The sequence below is a fragment of the Nomascus leucogenys genome, chromosome 23, assembly GCF_006542625.1.
Source record: "Nomascus leucogenys isolate Asia chromosome 23, Asia_NLE_v1, whole genome shotgun sequence".
Lineage (NCBI taxonomy): Eukaryota > Metazoa > Chordata > Mammalia > Primates > Hylobatidae > Nomascus > Nomascus leucogenys.
Window position 1 is genome coordinate 30,860,315 of NC_044403.1, and position 16,823 is coordinate 30,877,137.

At 49.4% G+C, this 16,823-nt stretch overlaps 1 protein-coding gene across 1 annotated transcript in view; it reads left to right on the plus strand.

Moving 5' to 3' along the window:
- Positions 1-16,823, plus strand: part of CACNA2D4 (calcium voltage-gated channel auxiliary subunit alpha2delta 4) — a 131,325-nt gene that overhangs the window by 69,822 nt on the left and 44,680 nt on the right. The window contains exons 23-26 of the mRNA XM_030804400.1: positions 358-451; positions 7,742-7,837; positions 9,840-9,967; positions 13,866-13,946. Of these exons, the coding sequence (XP_030660260.1) occupies positions 358-451; positions 7,742-7,837; positions 9,840-9,967; positions 13,866-13,946 (399 nt within the window). The remainder of the gene's footprint in view (positions 1-357; positions 452-7,741; positions 7,838-9,839; positions 9,968-13,865; positions 13,947-16,823) is intronic.

Consider the following 16,823-nt stretch of genomic DNA (forward strand, 5'->3'; position numbering starts at 1 on the left):
TCACATAACTGACCAAAGGCCAAGGTGTCCGGATGATTAAGAAGCAGATGAGGAAGAGTTGAGATGGGGGAGACTGGGAAGATCCAACCTGAGGTCACTGAGGGTCTCCTAAGTTCATCAGATGTTACAATTGGAAAGAGCCTCAGATATCAAGCTGTTGTACTGACATATTTTTTGGAGTTGAGAAAATGAAGACAGACAGAGGTGAGGCAGCTCCCTCAAGCTCACAGAGATAGTTTTACATGTCCCATAGACACGTTCAGGAAGCATATCTTCTCCCTGAACTTAGGGTGGGAGAGTTGTGTTCATGAGCATGGAGGAAGCATGTGGCCTGGTCCCCTGATGTTTTGCACCCAGGTGACGAGGAGCTGGTCCGGGAGGTGCTGTTTGACGCGGTGGTGACAGCCCCCATGGAAGCCTACTGGACAGCGCTGGCCCTCAACATCTCTGAGTAGGTCCAGGTTCCCAGGTTCCCAGGCCCCAACCAGCACCCAGAATCCCCTTGGCTAAGTTGGGACCCCTCTTACCATCTGGCTGGTGGCTCAGGAGAGAACCCATGTCCTGTGGCCTAAGATCAAGTGGAGGTCCCCCTGGCCACTGGACTAAATCCCCACCCCAGGATAGTCCCATTCCGACAGCTCCTTTCTCTGGGTTGGACTCCAGCCATGAGACTTCATTGGCCAAAATGCCCCTGGCCAAAGAGCAGTTCAAATAGGTTTCCAGCAGGTAAGGTCATGGTGCCAATGAACTTGACCTCGGTTTTCCCAGCCCCTTAGAAATCCTCGCTCCCTTTGCTGGTCTTCTCCTGGTACTGTTGTGTTTAGTGGCCTGGTAGAAAGAAGATGAGTGGCATGTGAGTGTTAAGTGTAGGGCACGTGTGTGCCCATGAGTGCTGGGGGGCAGAGTAAGGTATTAATGAGGTTAAGGTCACAGTGGGTCATGCCTTGCTCCTGAATAGGAAGATTCAACATTGTGAAGATGTCAAACCTCCCCTAGACAGTCAATAAATTTTAGCACGTAATTAGATACTAGAAAATTAAAAATTAGTTTTTTAGTGCTATCCTAATAAAAAACACTTAATAAAAAACACCTACAGAATTTTACAGGGGCAGTCTCCTATTGAAAAAAGCAAGATGTGGAATGCTACCATTCTACCTAGTATAGTACGCTACCTTTTCTGTAAAAAGGGGGTGCCATAGTATTTGTGTGGATTATACAGATAACATCTATGATCTATATACTATCTATGCAAGGCTACTCAGGAAACGTTCCTCATTAGCTGTTTCTGGTTGGAAAACGGGTAACTGAAACAGGGGTGGAAGGGACACTTTTCACCCTGTCTAACATGTTGGTGTAATTTTGAACCATATGAATATATGACCTATACAAAATTAGAATAAAGAAAGAAAAAGAATCTAGTGGGCCAGGCACTGTTCTGAGTGCTTAGTGTATATAACCCATTTGATCCTCACAGCAGTCCTCACCCACACAGGAGCTCTCATTACTGCCATTTGACAGATGAGGAAACCAAAGCATAGTGAGATCAAGCAACACGCCTGAGGTCATACGCCTCGAAAGTGGCAGAGCTGGAATCAACAGCAGGCAGCCTCACTCCCGCGCCCAGACTCTTAAACCCTGCACTGTTGTGCCTTCTGCAGAGGGCTAGAGCAAATAGGTTTGGAGAGGGGCACCATCTTCATCTTTCCAACCTCAGAGATGACTCAGAGATGATTTTCAATGTGGAGAAATATTGAGAAGGAAATATTCTTAACCAGAGCATGCTTCAGAAAAGACTTCTTAGGAAGTTAATATAAAATAGCATACAGTTAAGGAGAAAAAAATACATAACCATCTCCAAAGATATAGAAAAGCCATTAAATAAATATTAATATTCATTCATTTTAAAAAATGTTGTAGAGATGGGGTCTCTCTATGTTGCTCAGGCTGGTCTTGAACTCCTGGCCTCAAACAACCCTCCCACCTCAGCCTCCCAAAGTGTTGGGATTACAGGCATAAGCCACCATGCCCAGCCATACCATTCTTTTTCATTAAAGCCACTCAGTAAAATTAAAAGTGACCTAAGCATGAAAGTAACATCTTAATGGGGCTAGAGGCTCTCTCACTAAAGACAGGAACAAGACAAGCATGCCTACTTCCCCATTGCTATTTAACAAGGCCAGAAGGAATTAGACAAGAGAAAGCAAGCAGAGGCAATTAGAACTGGAAAGAAAGAAGTAAAATTGTCTCTGTTTAAAGATGACATACTTATATATCTGGAAACCCCAGAAGAATTAATAAGAAAATTACTATACCCAATGAGAGAATTTAGTAAAGTAGCAGGTTATAATATCAACATTCAAAAATTAATAGCCTTTATCTACACACAAAAAAAGATAGAAGATATGAGAAGGCTTATTTTAAAAGGCAAGAAATAATACATGATAAAGTTATAAGACTACAAGAACATATGACATCAACTATAAGAACTGTTCAAAAACCTATATAAGGAAAATTATGAAACACTCCTGAAAACACAAAAGTAGAGGCTGGAACACATGGGAAGACGGTGTTTTTGGATAGGAGACTTCAACATCATAAAGATATTAATCCTCCCTAAGTTAATGTTAACCCCAATGAAAACACCATCAGTCTTTTTCTGCATCTAGATAAACTGATTATCAAGTTCATTTAGAAGAACTAACAAGAATAACCAGGAGATCTCTAAAAACAAAACACACACACACACACACATACACACACCAAAAAAAGCAAAGAAGGGAGGTTGGGCCTACCAAGATATTAAAACACATGACAAAGCCTCTGAGATTTATAAAGTATGGTATTGGCACAAGAAAAGGCAGGCAGACCACAGGAACAGAAAAGGAAATCCAGAAACTCATCTAAATGCATGTGAAGATTTAGTCTATGACAGAGGCATCCTGTCAAATCAATGAAGGAAAGATGGATTTTTAAATAACCGGTTTGAGAGCCATATGGAGAATGATAAAATTGTGTTCTTTTCTCACACCATACACCTGGACAAATTCCAAATGACTCAGAGATTCAAATGTAAAAAATGAAACCATATAAATACTAAAGGAAAACATGAGCCAATTGCTCTAAAATCTAGGAGTGGGGAAACCTTTCCCAACAATGACTCAAAATTCAGAAGCAATAAAGGAATGACGGATAAATTTAACAACATTAAAAATGTTTCTGTGGTCGGGTGTAGTGGCTCGTGCCTGTAGTCCCAGCCACTCAGGAGGCTCAGGTGGGAGGATCACTTGAGCCTGGAAGTTCAAGACCAGCCTGGGAAAAACGACAAGACCCCATCTCTATAATAAAAATAATAATAACTTAGCCAGGTGTGGTGGTGCACACCTGTAGTCCCAGCCACTCAGGAGGCTGAGGTGGGAGGATCACTTGAGCCCAGGAGGTGGAGGCTGCAATGAGGCATGGTCACGTCACCACACTCCTGCCTGGGCAACAGAGCAAGACCTCATCTATTTTTTTTTATTTTTTTTTTGAGACGGAGTCTTGCTCTGTCGCCCAGGCTGGAGTGCAGTGGCACGATCTCGGCTCACTGCAAGCTCCGCCTCCCAGGTTCACACCATTCTCCTGCCTCAGCCTCCCGAGTAGCTGGGACTACAGGCGCCCGCCACCACGCCCGGCTAATTTTTTGTATTTTTAGTAGAGACGGGGTTTCACCGTATTAGCCAGGATGGTCTCCATCTCCTGACCTCGTGATCCCCATGCCTCAGCCTCCCCAAGTGCTGGGATTACAGGCGTGAGCCACCGCGCCTGGGCAACCTCATCTTTTTTTAAAAAAAAGAAAAAAAATGTTTCTATGGCAGAAATAAAAACATGAGCAAGGTAAAAATAGAAATTACAAACTGGAAAGGCGTTTGCAACTTATAAAACAGATAAAGGGTTACTCTATATATTATGTATTCACGATAAAGGACTTTGAAAATTGAGACTTAATTAAGAGGCCAACTATCTTAGAGGGAGAGTAGTCAAGAAATACGAACAGTTCAGAGGAAAAATGCAAATAGTCCTTAGAAGAATAATTCAAATAGTCCTAAAATATAAAGAAAAAAATGCTCAACCTAACCTGTAATCTTCAGTGCAAATGACAACTATGCCCGGATTGGACTTCTCGCCCCTCAGACTGAGAGCCACCTGAGCTCGTCAGCACGCAGTGTTGGCAGAACTGTGGGGAGTCAGGCACTCGTAGATTGTGGGTGAGATACGAAATGTTTCAAACCCCGTCGAGGGGAATTTGATGACATCTAGCACAATTTCATGTACTTTTACACTTTGACCCAGCAACCTCACTTCTAGGAATCTTATCCCAAAGATACACTGGCAAAAATATGAAAAAATTACCTATGAGCTGCTCATTATAGCACCTTTAATAACAGTAGAAGATTGGAAACAGCCAAACGTTCATCAGTGGGAGCCTAGTTACATAAATCATGGTGAATCCACATAATGGAATTCTATGCAGCTGTGAAAAATTAGAATATCTCTATATACTGCCACTATGAAATAATCTTCAGTAATGAAAAAAGTATGAATAATATCTCCACTGCTTATCTAGAAAGAGAAAATACAAATATATTTTCATAATTACTTTCACAAATGTACATATAAATGTACATGCATATATGTCTGTACACATACACACACGTAGTTTTTAGTGGAACAAGGAACCCAAAGTCAGGTTACCTACAGGAAGAGTGAAGGAACAAGGAGATGGATACAGAGACAGACTCCCCTGAATAGGCCTTATTCTCCATATTGACTTTGGAACCATGTAAATGCTTTATCTAATTATAAAACAAAATTAAATTTTAAAAAGTAACCTGTAGTAATTGAAAGCAAATGAAACAGCTAAACCTAGCCATATATCAAGTTCATTAAATAATCGAACATACCGGAATTCTTTCAAGGGGCTTTAGAATTGTAAACACTAAATAAATAAAATGTTAAGTAGTCCTCAGTAATCACATTGCTAGAAATAGTATTGGCATTGTTATTCTGAATAGAGAGAGCAAATCGTATTATATTAATATGTCATTAAGAACCAAGATCTTCAGCAAAAAAGAAAAGAGATATGCAAATTTCAAAAATCGAAGAAGTTAAGATTAGATGGAATGCTAAATTTGAATTAGAAATATCAATTTGAACTCATGATGTATTTCTCTTAAAGAAATTAAAAGGATATCCTAGCTGTCTCCCCTGAAAGGGCCCACCGCAGTGAGTGCCCCAGCCCCAGACTTTGGATTTTCAATGTTAGTCTTCATTAAAATGAGCCCATGCTCCTAGAAGAAATGTCTGATTCCAGGACAGGGCAGGAAATATGCACAATGAACCTGGAACATCTTGTCATATGAGGAAGCAAGAAGTTACCAAAGACAAATGATATTGTGCCCAAGGGACCCCAGAGCCAGCTGGAGGAGGCCCTCACTGGCCAAAGGTGGATGAGAGCAGCAAAAGTAATTATAATCACAGCAGGAGCTGGCCGTGGAGGCACGGCTATAATGCCAGCCTCATGGGAGGCTCAGGCGAGAGGATCATTTGAGCCCAGGAGTTCAAGACCAGCCTGGGCAATGTAGTGAGAACCTGTCTTTAAATAATAATAATAATAATAACTGCAAGGGTTAAAACATATGAAATATGTTAAAATACTTGGGTTCATAATGATACTGGAAAAAAACCTCATTGGCCATCTTTGGAAGATTGTTAGGAAAACAACTCATTATTCTAAAACCTAACAAAGAAACAAAAAGAATAAATTATTTACCCTGCCTCTTCTATAAAAGTTGTACTTCAGGATAACTAAATATTGATGAGGAGAAGATTTTCCTTATACAGACATTTCAGGTAAAAATGAAATAAGAAACAAAAGAATCCATGTATTTTTCATGCCCTAATCAATCAGAGTGTAGGCCTCTTATGAAGAACAGCCTTGTAAAAACACAAACCGGAACCCGGTCAGGCCCTGAGGTCTCACGGCCAGTTGACAGGCAATGCAGGGGACACAAGGGGACACAGAGCAGGCTGAAGAGCACCCCAGGGTGGCAATCCGCCAAGGCCAGAACCGGAGAATCCCCACAGGCAAGCGCCCTTTGTCACTCTGTTCGTTCCACACATCAATTGCAAGGAAACGAGAAGGGGAGAGGGAGAGTGGAGAGAGAAAGGGAATCAGGTTAAAAGAGGCCAAAGATGACTGCTAATGGTTATGGGGTTTCTTTCTGGGGTGAGGAAAATGTTCTAAAATTCACAGTGATGATGGTCACAAAACTCTGTGAATACATTACAAACTATTGAATCACACACTTTAGGTGGGTGAATTGGATGGTATTTGAATGATATCTCAGTAAAGACAGAGAGAGACAGACAGACAGACAAGAAATACCAGTTGCCATGCGTGAGCCTTAGGCAGATTCTGATTCAGCCAAACTTAAAAAAATTCATGAGGCGACTGGATTATCTGATCATATTAATGAATCGTCAGGTTTTTTTAAGGTGTAGTAATGGCATCGAAGTTCTTTTTAAAAAGTTATTTATATTTTGATTGTATAAATTAAAATATTTACCCATGAAATATCTGGGATTTGCTTCAAAATAATCTAGTTGAGGGGTTGGAGGAGGCAGTGGCTGAATTGAGACCAGCCCCAGGTTGGTGATTGTTGAAGCTGTATTATGCGTAGTGAAAGCCATTAGCCCATTCTCTCTGCTTTTGAACAGAGAATTGAATCAGGAAGCTTTAGGGATAAACAGGAGCTTAGGCCCTGTCCCCAGAGAGTCTGACTCAGGTCTGCAGCAGGGCTCTGTGTGGCTCGAGTCCTATGACCCCCGTGCACACCCTGTACAAGCCCCCTGGCTACAGGACGGGAGTAGGTGGGGGAGACCTTTCCCTCAGTGATTTTCCAGACCTTACTCCAGTCCCAGGTACCATCCATAGACACTGCAGGGTCTATCCATGAGGGAGACCCCCACAGTCCAGCCTCTGAGCCTGGCAGCGCTTCGTGATTGCCTATTGTATGCTCGCTATAGCACACACCCTTGGGCATGGAGAGAAACTAGGTAACAGCCTCCTCTCCACTGTGCCAAAGACAAGAATGTCATCTGGGTTAAAAGAGATGACTTCCCACCCTGGTCAAAGTATTGTGGCTTTGAGACTGGAGGGAGATCTGTGACGCCAACTAGCTCATGCGTCTGTCTTCTCTCAAGTCTCGACGGCAAGGTTATGAGATCTGTCGGGACTTCTCCTGGGTGGGTGTAGACAGTGCCTGCTCCCCCTCCCTTCACATTTCGGTAATAAGGGAAGGATGTGGAGGGCTGTAAGACCAGGAGGTGCCAGGTACGTGCTGGGCATGAGAAGTTCCTGTTCCTTAGGTCCCAGGACAGAATCTCCCTTCCAAGTTCCATCTTCTAGATCGAACTCCCCAAAAGCCAAGAGAACAAATTAAGAGCTAGATCCGCCGGGGCAGAGAGGCAGAGGCCCAGGGCTCCACTTCACTGCCCAGAAGCCGGGCCTGAAACCTGATGTGCACCGTGGATGCCAGCAGGGAGCGTGTCCCGGCCCCTTCCCAGGAACCCAGCCTTCCTGGAAAGTCTCCCCTGAGCCAGGCCAGGCAGGAGCAAGGAGAAGCCCTTGAACCCCTGCAGGTCTCCCCCAGGCTCTTGCCACAGCCACGTGGTGACTGTTCCCGCTCTGTCTGCCACACAGAGAGTCCGAGCAGCTGGTGGACATGGCCTTCCTGGGCACCCGGGCTGGCGTCCTGAGAAGCAGCTTGTTCGTGGGCTCCGAGAAGGTCTCCGACAGGTGGGTTGGGCCGGCCAACCCGGGAGGGCAATCCCTGAAGGGCGGAGAGGGCCAGAGTCCCACGGTGTGTTCCTGGGCCGTGGGTGGACTGGCACGGGGTCTCCAGCATGCTGGACCCCTGGGAGCCCAGCAGAGCAAAAGGATCGGGATTGACAGATTGGGACAGTGGGAAAAGCAGCCCTTCCCCAGAGGCTCACACATCCTGGTGGTGGGTCCCTAGGACAGGATGGAGGCTGGACCAGTCAGGGAGAGGCTTTGAAGTTGAGGGTTTGTCGTAGAATCCACCTAGAGGAATCTCTAAGGGAGAAAGCCGAAATTGCTTTCCTCTCTGGGCTGGTCTCTGTGTGACAGGCTGAATCTTCTGATTGTCTCTTTTCCCCACTCCTAAGGGGAGAGGAGGTGCTGCTGGGGCCCTGTGGTAGGTGGAGCGCTCACCCCACAGTGCCTTCATGAACCACCCACTCCCACCTTCATGTGGGAGATTTGTGGTCTCTTACTCTACCTGGTAGGAGTCCAGGCCCAACTCCCTGTAGGCCATGGAAGGCTTAGGCCTCCACACCAGGAATGTTCAACTGGGGGTGATTTTGTGACATTCAGCAATGTCTGGAGACACTTTTGGTTGTCACACTGTGGGAGGCAGAGAGCTTCCTACTGGCATCTAGTGGGTGGAGGCCAGGGATGCTGCTAAACATCCTACGATGCTCAGGGCAGCCCCCACAGCAATTGCCTGGCACAAAATGTCACTGGTGCCAAGGCTGAGAAACCCTGCTCTAAGCCAAAGCTGGGTTCTGGGGGAATCAGGGGCTGGCCCACCCGGGTGTCCAAAGGAGGATGGGAGCCCAGAGGAGGGGTTGGGGGCCGAGCAGTGCCACCTGCCGCTTCGCAACCCAGGAGACTCCAGCAGGTGAGGACCTGCAGGCACCTGGAGAGCAGCGCAGGGTCCCTGAGCCGACCTGACCCTACTCTCCTCGCCTCCTACCCACCAGCTGCTCCTCTTGCTAAGCACGCCCAGCCACGGAGCGCCATCTTTGAGCTTCTTCCAGGACTCTGTGACAAATCCACACTTGCTAAGCAAAGCTGAGGCTTTCTAGGAAAACAAATTAAGTTGCTCTTCCCTTTCCCTCCCTCCTCCCTCCCCTCCTCCCCCCCACCCATCCCTGCGGAGGTGGAGAAGAAAGAGCACCACTGCCTCCCTGACCCTTCCCTCTCCCCCTCTCAGAGGCTTCTAAGACTGGAAGCAGGAGATTTGAGGCAGACAGACCTTCCCAGTGCCTCTGCCTCCTGCAAGCACTCCCGGGGGCTCCCTTCACCCAGACTTGAGGTGAATGGCAGCCCAGGAACTGTGTCACAAGGCAGGTTGCTTCTGGTACATGTGAGCCCGTCACTCTCAAAACCAAATCTCAGTTATCCACCTTGCGGATTATCCACAGCAATGTGTCTGCTCCCCACCCCCACCCTGCTTCTCCCTGCCTCCCACTCTGCTTCTGGCCGAACACTCCCTTCTGTGGGCTGCTGTGTGTTCAGGGAATGCAAAACCATAATTAGCAAGGTAAAGCTGCCCGAAAAAGGAAACTCATAATGCATGCAAAAACCTAGAGGCAATTCTCTTGAAGGAACCATTTGGGGGGATTGATGCCCTCCTATTAGTGCAGTGATAGAGCTGACTACAGCTTCCTCCCTCAGACATGCCAGTGAGCCAGACAAGAAGAAATTAGGCTCTATCCAAAAGAAAGAAACCCTGCAGGCAAAAGAGTTTACATAAAAATGGAAAGTATTCCCTCATTATACAGACCCTATACCTCTTCTAGCTGCTAGTCAGATGCAACATCATTTTGTTTCTAGAAAAGGCGAGAATTGCTGGGAAACATTGTCTGGGGCAGTACTAATTTAGGGGCTAAAATCACTCTCTTAGCCCAGCCAAGTTGACTTTGTATGAGAAAAGGAAAGAGGGATGACTGTGTACACAGATTTGGGGAGAGGTACCACATCTTCCTCCTTACAGGAAGTTCCTGACGCCAGAAGACGAGGCCAGCGTGTTCACCCTGGACCGCTTCCCGCTGTGGTACCGCCAGGCCTCAGAGCATCCTGCTGGCAGCTTCGTCTTCAACCTCCGCTGGGCAGAAGGACCAGGTAACCCACAGCCCTGTGCTCCTGGGGCTGGGCCAGTCTGAGGCCAGTCTCATGTCTCCTGCTGCTGTGCTCTTAGTGGGAAATGGGAACGAGATATGGAATAGAATGTCCAGACAACCAGGGTTCCCCTCCTGCCTTCCTTCCTGCCATGCATTAGTGACTTAAGAAAGCTCACTGGCACCTTCCCACACCACAGGTCCCACGCTGAAGGTGGGCCTGATCATTTGATTCCCTAGCCAGCCATCAAAGTTGGAGTTTAAAAACCTAGCATGGGATTCTAGCCCCGATTCCAAATATGAGATCAGAAGAGTCCATCTCTAAGATTCTCCTATTTATCCTGCATGTCTGTGAAAGCTTCATAAACCACCCAGATGGGTGGTTTCATTAGGGGCTGCAGTACTCACTAAGTCAGTGGGGCTGCCCTGCTCTTCTGAAACAGAAAGAAAGCAACCAGTCCCCAGTTACTCAGGACCACCCAGGACCAGCCTCAGGGAGCTCCCAGCCTGCTCCACAAGCCCCTCTCAGCTCAAGAGAGAGGCTGTGCCGGGCAGGTGGTGGGGAGGGTGGGGTATGAGGCAGCCGCAAAATCCCTGCACGGCCAGGGACCAGGAAGACTCAGAGTTGATGGGCACCCGACTGCCAGCCAGCCCCAGCCCCCATTCTGGAAAATAACCAAAATAAGAAAAATTAAGTGACTCTAACAGAGCACCAGAAAAATCGCCAACTGTTTAGGCCTGCAGAGGCTTCAGTGTCTGCGTAGCCTGGTGCTCTTGATTTACATTCAAAGAGACTGTGGCCCAGGGAGCTGCAGGGGCTTGTCCAGGGATCCCAGAGTGCATGGCACAGCCACCCCTCCACCACCCCTCCACCAGGTGACTGCTGGGGCAGCTGATCCCATTCCAGCACATGGATCCAGGGGCCTGGAGAGAGTGCACAGGCAGGTGGGGTGAACCCCAGGAGGGTTTGCAGGAGGGTGGAGACTTCTGAAAGGAAAGCCAGGGCTGGGGTCACCCAGAACTTCCTCTTTAGGGTGACCTTCTGCCAAAGGCCTTCCACCACCACTTTGCCAAAACCATCCTCAAGTGTCATGATGGAGAAATGTCCTGCAGCTGATGTCTGGGGAGGCCCAGGATCCCGGGGCTCCTCCTGGGACCAGGACAGGGAAGGCAAACAGCAGGGAGGGGCTCCACCCCTGTCCCCTCCGGAATTCCGCCTCCCTCACCTGGCGCTATGCCCCTCCTCCCACTTGTGCTGTTCCCTCCACACACGTGCCGATAACTGCTATCTTCACAAAATGATTTTCCACATGTTTTTTATTTAATCTATACAACCCCATGAGGTGAGTGCTGTCATTATCCCTCAACTTCCACAAGGAGAACATGAGGCTCAGAGAGGTTCTGTGACTTGCCCAGGGTCACACAGCAAGGGAGCCACAATGCTGAGCTCTGCCCTAATCCAAGCCCAGGCCCCGTTACCACACTGAATGTAAGGAAAGAGGGAGGGGGAGTTTCTATTGCCAGTGCAAGCCCAGCAGGAAGGCTCTGGACGTAAAGGGGAGACCCCTTCCCACACCGTCCACCCCAAGGCTGAAAGAGGCAGCTCCTCCTCCGTGGCCACACCCTCGATAGCAGCACAGTGGGCCCCCCAGGGAGGGCACCCACAGGCCCTTGGAGAGGTTCTATAGTGAGGCCCCAGGCCCTGATGACAGGTCCCCTCCTGCCCGCATTCAGCAGGACTGAGCCTGCGCTGCTGGGGGAGCTTTATGTGACGATGAGGTGGGAGGGTGGGTGGGTGAGAAGCTGAGCCACGAGGAGAAAAGAGGGAAGCTAGAGCCCAAAAAGGGGGCCTGGTGAGGAGGGAGGCGGGGCCCACTTCCTCTCCACAGCCCGCTCACTTGCTCAGCGCACGCACACACTTAGACACGTGGCCACCTCTGCACACTCCTTTCCACCCCAAAAAAAGGAAAACAACTGCGTTTCAATGGGGAGAAGAGGACGAGCTGCCTCCAGGGTGAGGGGAAGCTCCCCTGTCTCTCTAGGCTGACATAGTTGCCCTTTGCCGTGGCCTGGTGGGCTAAGTCCTGCCCACGTGGAGCTGCATTGTGCAGTCAGTGCCTAGAAACCTGTCCACACACAGCAGAGCCTCAGCAATATGCCCACAGCCCACCTCTCCCTGGGCCCTGCCCCCTCCTGCACTCCGTGCCTTGATCATTCCCATCAGGTGCTGGGCCAGGTAGCCACGGTGAGCCAGGCACTGAAATCCCTGATGTCCCCAGAGACTGCCTCATTAGGGTCTCCACATCCTCACATCCGCGTTTCCTACAGGCCTCTGCTGGCTGGGGTACAAATGCGACGGAAGGTCTGTCCCAGAAAATGGGCTGTGGGACCCAGGGAATATTGTCGGGGCTGCCACGTCGCTGCCTTCGAGATGTCTGTGGACGCAAGGTGGGGAATTGTCCCTTCGTCATCATGGGGCACATTCTAGAATCAAGGACAACCTTACATATTGGAAGTTCCTGGAATCAGACTGCAGTTTTAGGGTTCTTGAGACATTTGACGACAGCAGGTGTGATGGGTAATCTTGGCGACGTGGCAGATGTGAGAAGCTGGTGGTTAAGTCCCAGGATAATTGACACTGTTGTAATAATCACCACACAAGAGTCCCGTGACCTGTTTGCATCATGCAACGTTTGACATCCAGACATTCTAACAAAATATGATAGCACCTCAGAACGTGTTTGCCCCTTTCTCAGAAGTTTAGTCTGCGGCCGGGTGCAGTGGCTCACGCCTGTAATCCCAGCACTTTGGGAGGCCGAGGCGGGCGGATCACGAGGTCAGGAGATCGAGACCATCCTGGCTAGCATGGTGAAACCCCGTCTCTACTAAAAATACAAAAAAATATTAGCCAGGCGTGGTGGCGGGTGCCTGTAGTCCCAGCTACTTGGGAGGCTGAGACAGGAGAATGGCATGAACCCAGGAGGCGGAGCTTGCAGTGAGCTGAGATCGCGCCATTGCACTCCAGGCTGGGTGACAGAGTGAGACTTTGTCTCAAAAAAAAAAAAAAAAAAAAATTTAGTTTGCATTTGACCTGCAGACGAGAGTGCTTTGAAATTCAAGTCCGGGGTCTGGGACTGATGAGAATTAAGAAGCCTTGGCCCTGTGGTAGCCAGCCGCGGTCAGAGCCAGAAAGCTCTGTTTCAATGTGGAGCTGAAACTGCCCTCTAAACTGTGCACCTGTGGTGGCCTGATTGTTCCAGAAGAAGTGGAGAGAGCAATGCAAGGCAAGCCCTGTGGCCTTCAGGAGCCTCAGGACTTGCCTTGAGTTGCTGCAGAGAGTCCCAGAAGTGTAGCAACAGCTGTGAAGCAAGTGAAAGACCCAGAGAGCGGTTGTCGGTGGAGGGTCTGTCACCTCGCTGCCCAGAGCCGCATGGTGGCTTAGCTGTGGCATCTGCCTTCCTGATTGGGTCTGACTGTCGGCGTCGTCTCTGACTCATGCAGACTCACAGAGAGCAATCCAGGATCACCCACCGCCCAGTGCTGAAATGCAGCCTGTCCTTCCTTCCATTGGAAGGGATCACTGGATACAACACAAGTGTTGTGGGCAAGATGCATGCCGCAGCCGACAAACAGGCAGAAACCCCAGTGTCGTGGGGACACTGCAGCCCTGCACTGTTCTGGCAGCCAGAGGCCATGTGTGTGTCTGTCCAAGACCCGTGTTGGGGTCACCATCACAGCAGCAACTTCTCCAAACACGACCCCTGTCCCCACCCTCATTTCAATTTTTCCAAGGATGTCTTCGCCTGCTTTTATTCCCGTCTCCTATTCCAAGAAAGTGGTAGCGCTCCACCTGCCCCAACCACAGCTCTTCCCCAGTGACTGGGTTGTCTTTGTTTCCCCAGAAAGTGCAGGTGAGCCCATGGTGGTGACGGCAAGCACAGCTGTGGCGGTGACCGTGGACAAGAAGACAGCCATCGCTGCAGGTAGGAACCGCCCTTGTGGCGCTGAGGCCGGGAAGCTGGGAACAGTGTCAAGAACAAGGCATAGATCACAGCAGAAGGCCCCACACATGTGGCCAGGGCCACAGTCCTGCCGGTGAAATGTGGGATGGGCGGAAGTGCACTCTTCCTAAGCCATTTCATTTGTAAAACCATAAAACTTTAGATGTAAAAGTATTCATGAAGTGAGCAAAATGAAGCCCAGAGAGGCCACACAGAAGAGAGACTGCAGCCCAGCCCCCAGCCGCCCCCCTCTTCCACATAATATATTTACTGTATGCAAGCTTCTCTTGAGAAACACTTCCCGTGGGTTAATAGAGCATTACTGAGGCATTCTATAGCCGAACGGAAGGCTGGCGGGCAGAGCTCTTTTATTCTAGGCCTTTTATCAATCATCGTCATCATCATAAAGCCAATATTTACTGAGTATCTACAGTGTGGTAACTTCTTGAAAACTTTGCTATTGAAAAGATGACCTGAAGACCAGCAGCACTGAAATTGCCTGGGCCTCTTTTAGAAATGCATAGTCTCAGGTTCCAGCTCGTACCTGTTCAACCATAGTGCACTTTACTGAGATTCCTACTGATTTGCCTAAACGTTAAAGCTTGAGAAAGCTCTTTTGCAGTATTAACTGATTTAACCTTTACAAATATTTTAGAGTGTAGGTATTACTGTCGGTGCCTATTTTATAAATGAGGACCATAGGCTCAGAACGTTTGGCTCAAAGCAACCCAACTAGCAGGGATCAGATGCCGTAATTCAGTCCAGACCTGTCTTTTCCCCAAAGTGTTACTCCACCAAGATGTCCTGCCTCTTTATAGAGCAAACAGTGGATGCTGATTCCTGTGTCATCCCCTTACGTGCTCCGTCTCCTATTGCCTTGGGGTCTCGTATCCTGCTTAAGAGGGAAGTGGCACTGTGACTTGAACCCCTGAGGCATGAGCTCAGTGTGTATTTTCAGCATGTGCCAGGCACTGTGGACTGCCTCCCACGCAGTCCTTGGGGTGACCCAGTGAAGGTGATGCTTTTGGCTCTATTTTACAGCTGAGGAGACTTAGACACAGAAAAATTACTTGCCCAAAGCCCCACAGCTAATAATGAGTGAGGCTGGGATTTGAACGCAGACCGCCTCTCGTTGGAACCCAGGTTCGCTGCCCTGTGCTGCAGTTTGCCATGGCTTACGTGATGAGAGCACCTGTGACCCTCACAAGCTTCTCCTGACTTTCAGTTTCTTAGTGCCTGCAGAGTCCTTGGTGTCTCTGCCTAGCTGCCTGAGAACGATCAGGTCCCCGCAGTGAAGCCCTCCTTACGCTTGTTTTAGCTTCAGTATCTGGGACCCAGCTGTGTTTTGAAAAGTGGCGCGATCCAACAGGCACTCGAGCGTGGCCATCCTGGCTGCATGAATGCAGCTCTCAGGCACCTGCCTTGTAACCGAGGCCCTGGCTGGGTGAGGACTCTCGCAGCAGGATGGGGACGGAGCAGACAGAATCAGGGCAAAGGCGATGCAAGGGAGCCGGCTGGGCTCTGTCTTTCCGCCTCAGAGAGGGCACCAGGGCCGTCCTGAGTGGGGGTCCTGGGCTGTGTGCCACTCTGGGATAAGCGATGGGGGGAGAACGGCTCCGTCTGACATTGCCAAATTGCCTTGGGTAGAAACCCCGTGTCACTGGTCATCTGCGATGCAGCCACCTGCAGCACTTGGAAGGGATTTTTGCCCTCCGAGCTGCTGTGCTTCCCTGGGCCCAGGGCACACTAAACCCAGACCCAATTTCCGGGCCAAACTTTGACTCCAAAATCGTCTCCCTACATACTGTTCTGCGCTCCCAGCCAAGCCCGCGCCTGTGCTGTTCCCACGTGATGGGGGCTCCCACGTGATGGGGGCCTTCTCAGCTCCTGTACACCTGCAGGTCTAGGAAAGATGGGACAGGGGGTCAGGCTGCTGGCTGTGCTTTCCTGCACTCTCCAATTATTTTATAGCATTTTTAACTCAGAGCTGAATTAGAGCCCAGAGGGGTTGCCATAGAAACGGTGTCCCAGTGCCTCCAGTTTAACTCACTGCAGACATTCGCTCTTACACTCGGGTGCATGAATGCCAGAGGAAAAGAGTGGGGTGCTGGAGACCTGATACTTCAATTATGATTTTTCTTTTGGTCTCCTTCTGTCACTTCCTCTCCCTGGCCTGTGGCTCAGCCTCCCTGATCCTGGGGCCAGCTGGAGCCTGTAGCTGAAGGAGGGGTAGGTGGTTCATTTGCTGTCCCTGGAAACGGCTGGCACTGTGAGCGTGTGAGCGCCAGGCCTGCTGAGTGTGGTGTCTGTGGTGGGGGCTGTATGGTGATGATTGTGCACAAAGCTCAAGGGGAAGGTAGGAGACGGGCACTCAGCCCAGCCACGGGGGCAGCGGCGGGCTGCGCGTCACTGCCATGTATAACACCACCGGCTCACACAGAGGGTAGCGGACCAGTAGTGATCGTGTTCATCCCTAAGCAGGTGGTTTATAGACAGCTACTGCAAAATCTCCAGAGATCTAACTTTTGGATCAGGATCTGTTTTCAATTCTCCATGTCCCCCAGGCCCTAGGCGAGGAATGAGGTCAAGCTCCAGGATGGGGCTGTAACGGGCAAGTGTTTGTCCAGCAGACGGGCATTCTTCCAGCACGGCTTGCAATGTACACAAGCCCCTGCACAGAGGCCCTTCCTGCCGGCCAGGGCTGCAAGAGTTCTCCCCTCCTGAGAGGTCAGCCTCAGTACACGCCCAGCCTTCAGACCTTTGAGGGCTTCTGTCTGGGAACCATGACATTTGAATTACACACATAAGCATGACAGAGACCTGTGCCAGGCCTGGGAGGGGCCCCGTTCTTGCTTCTCC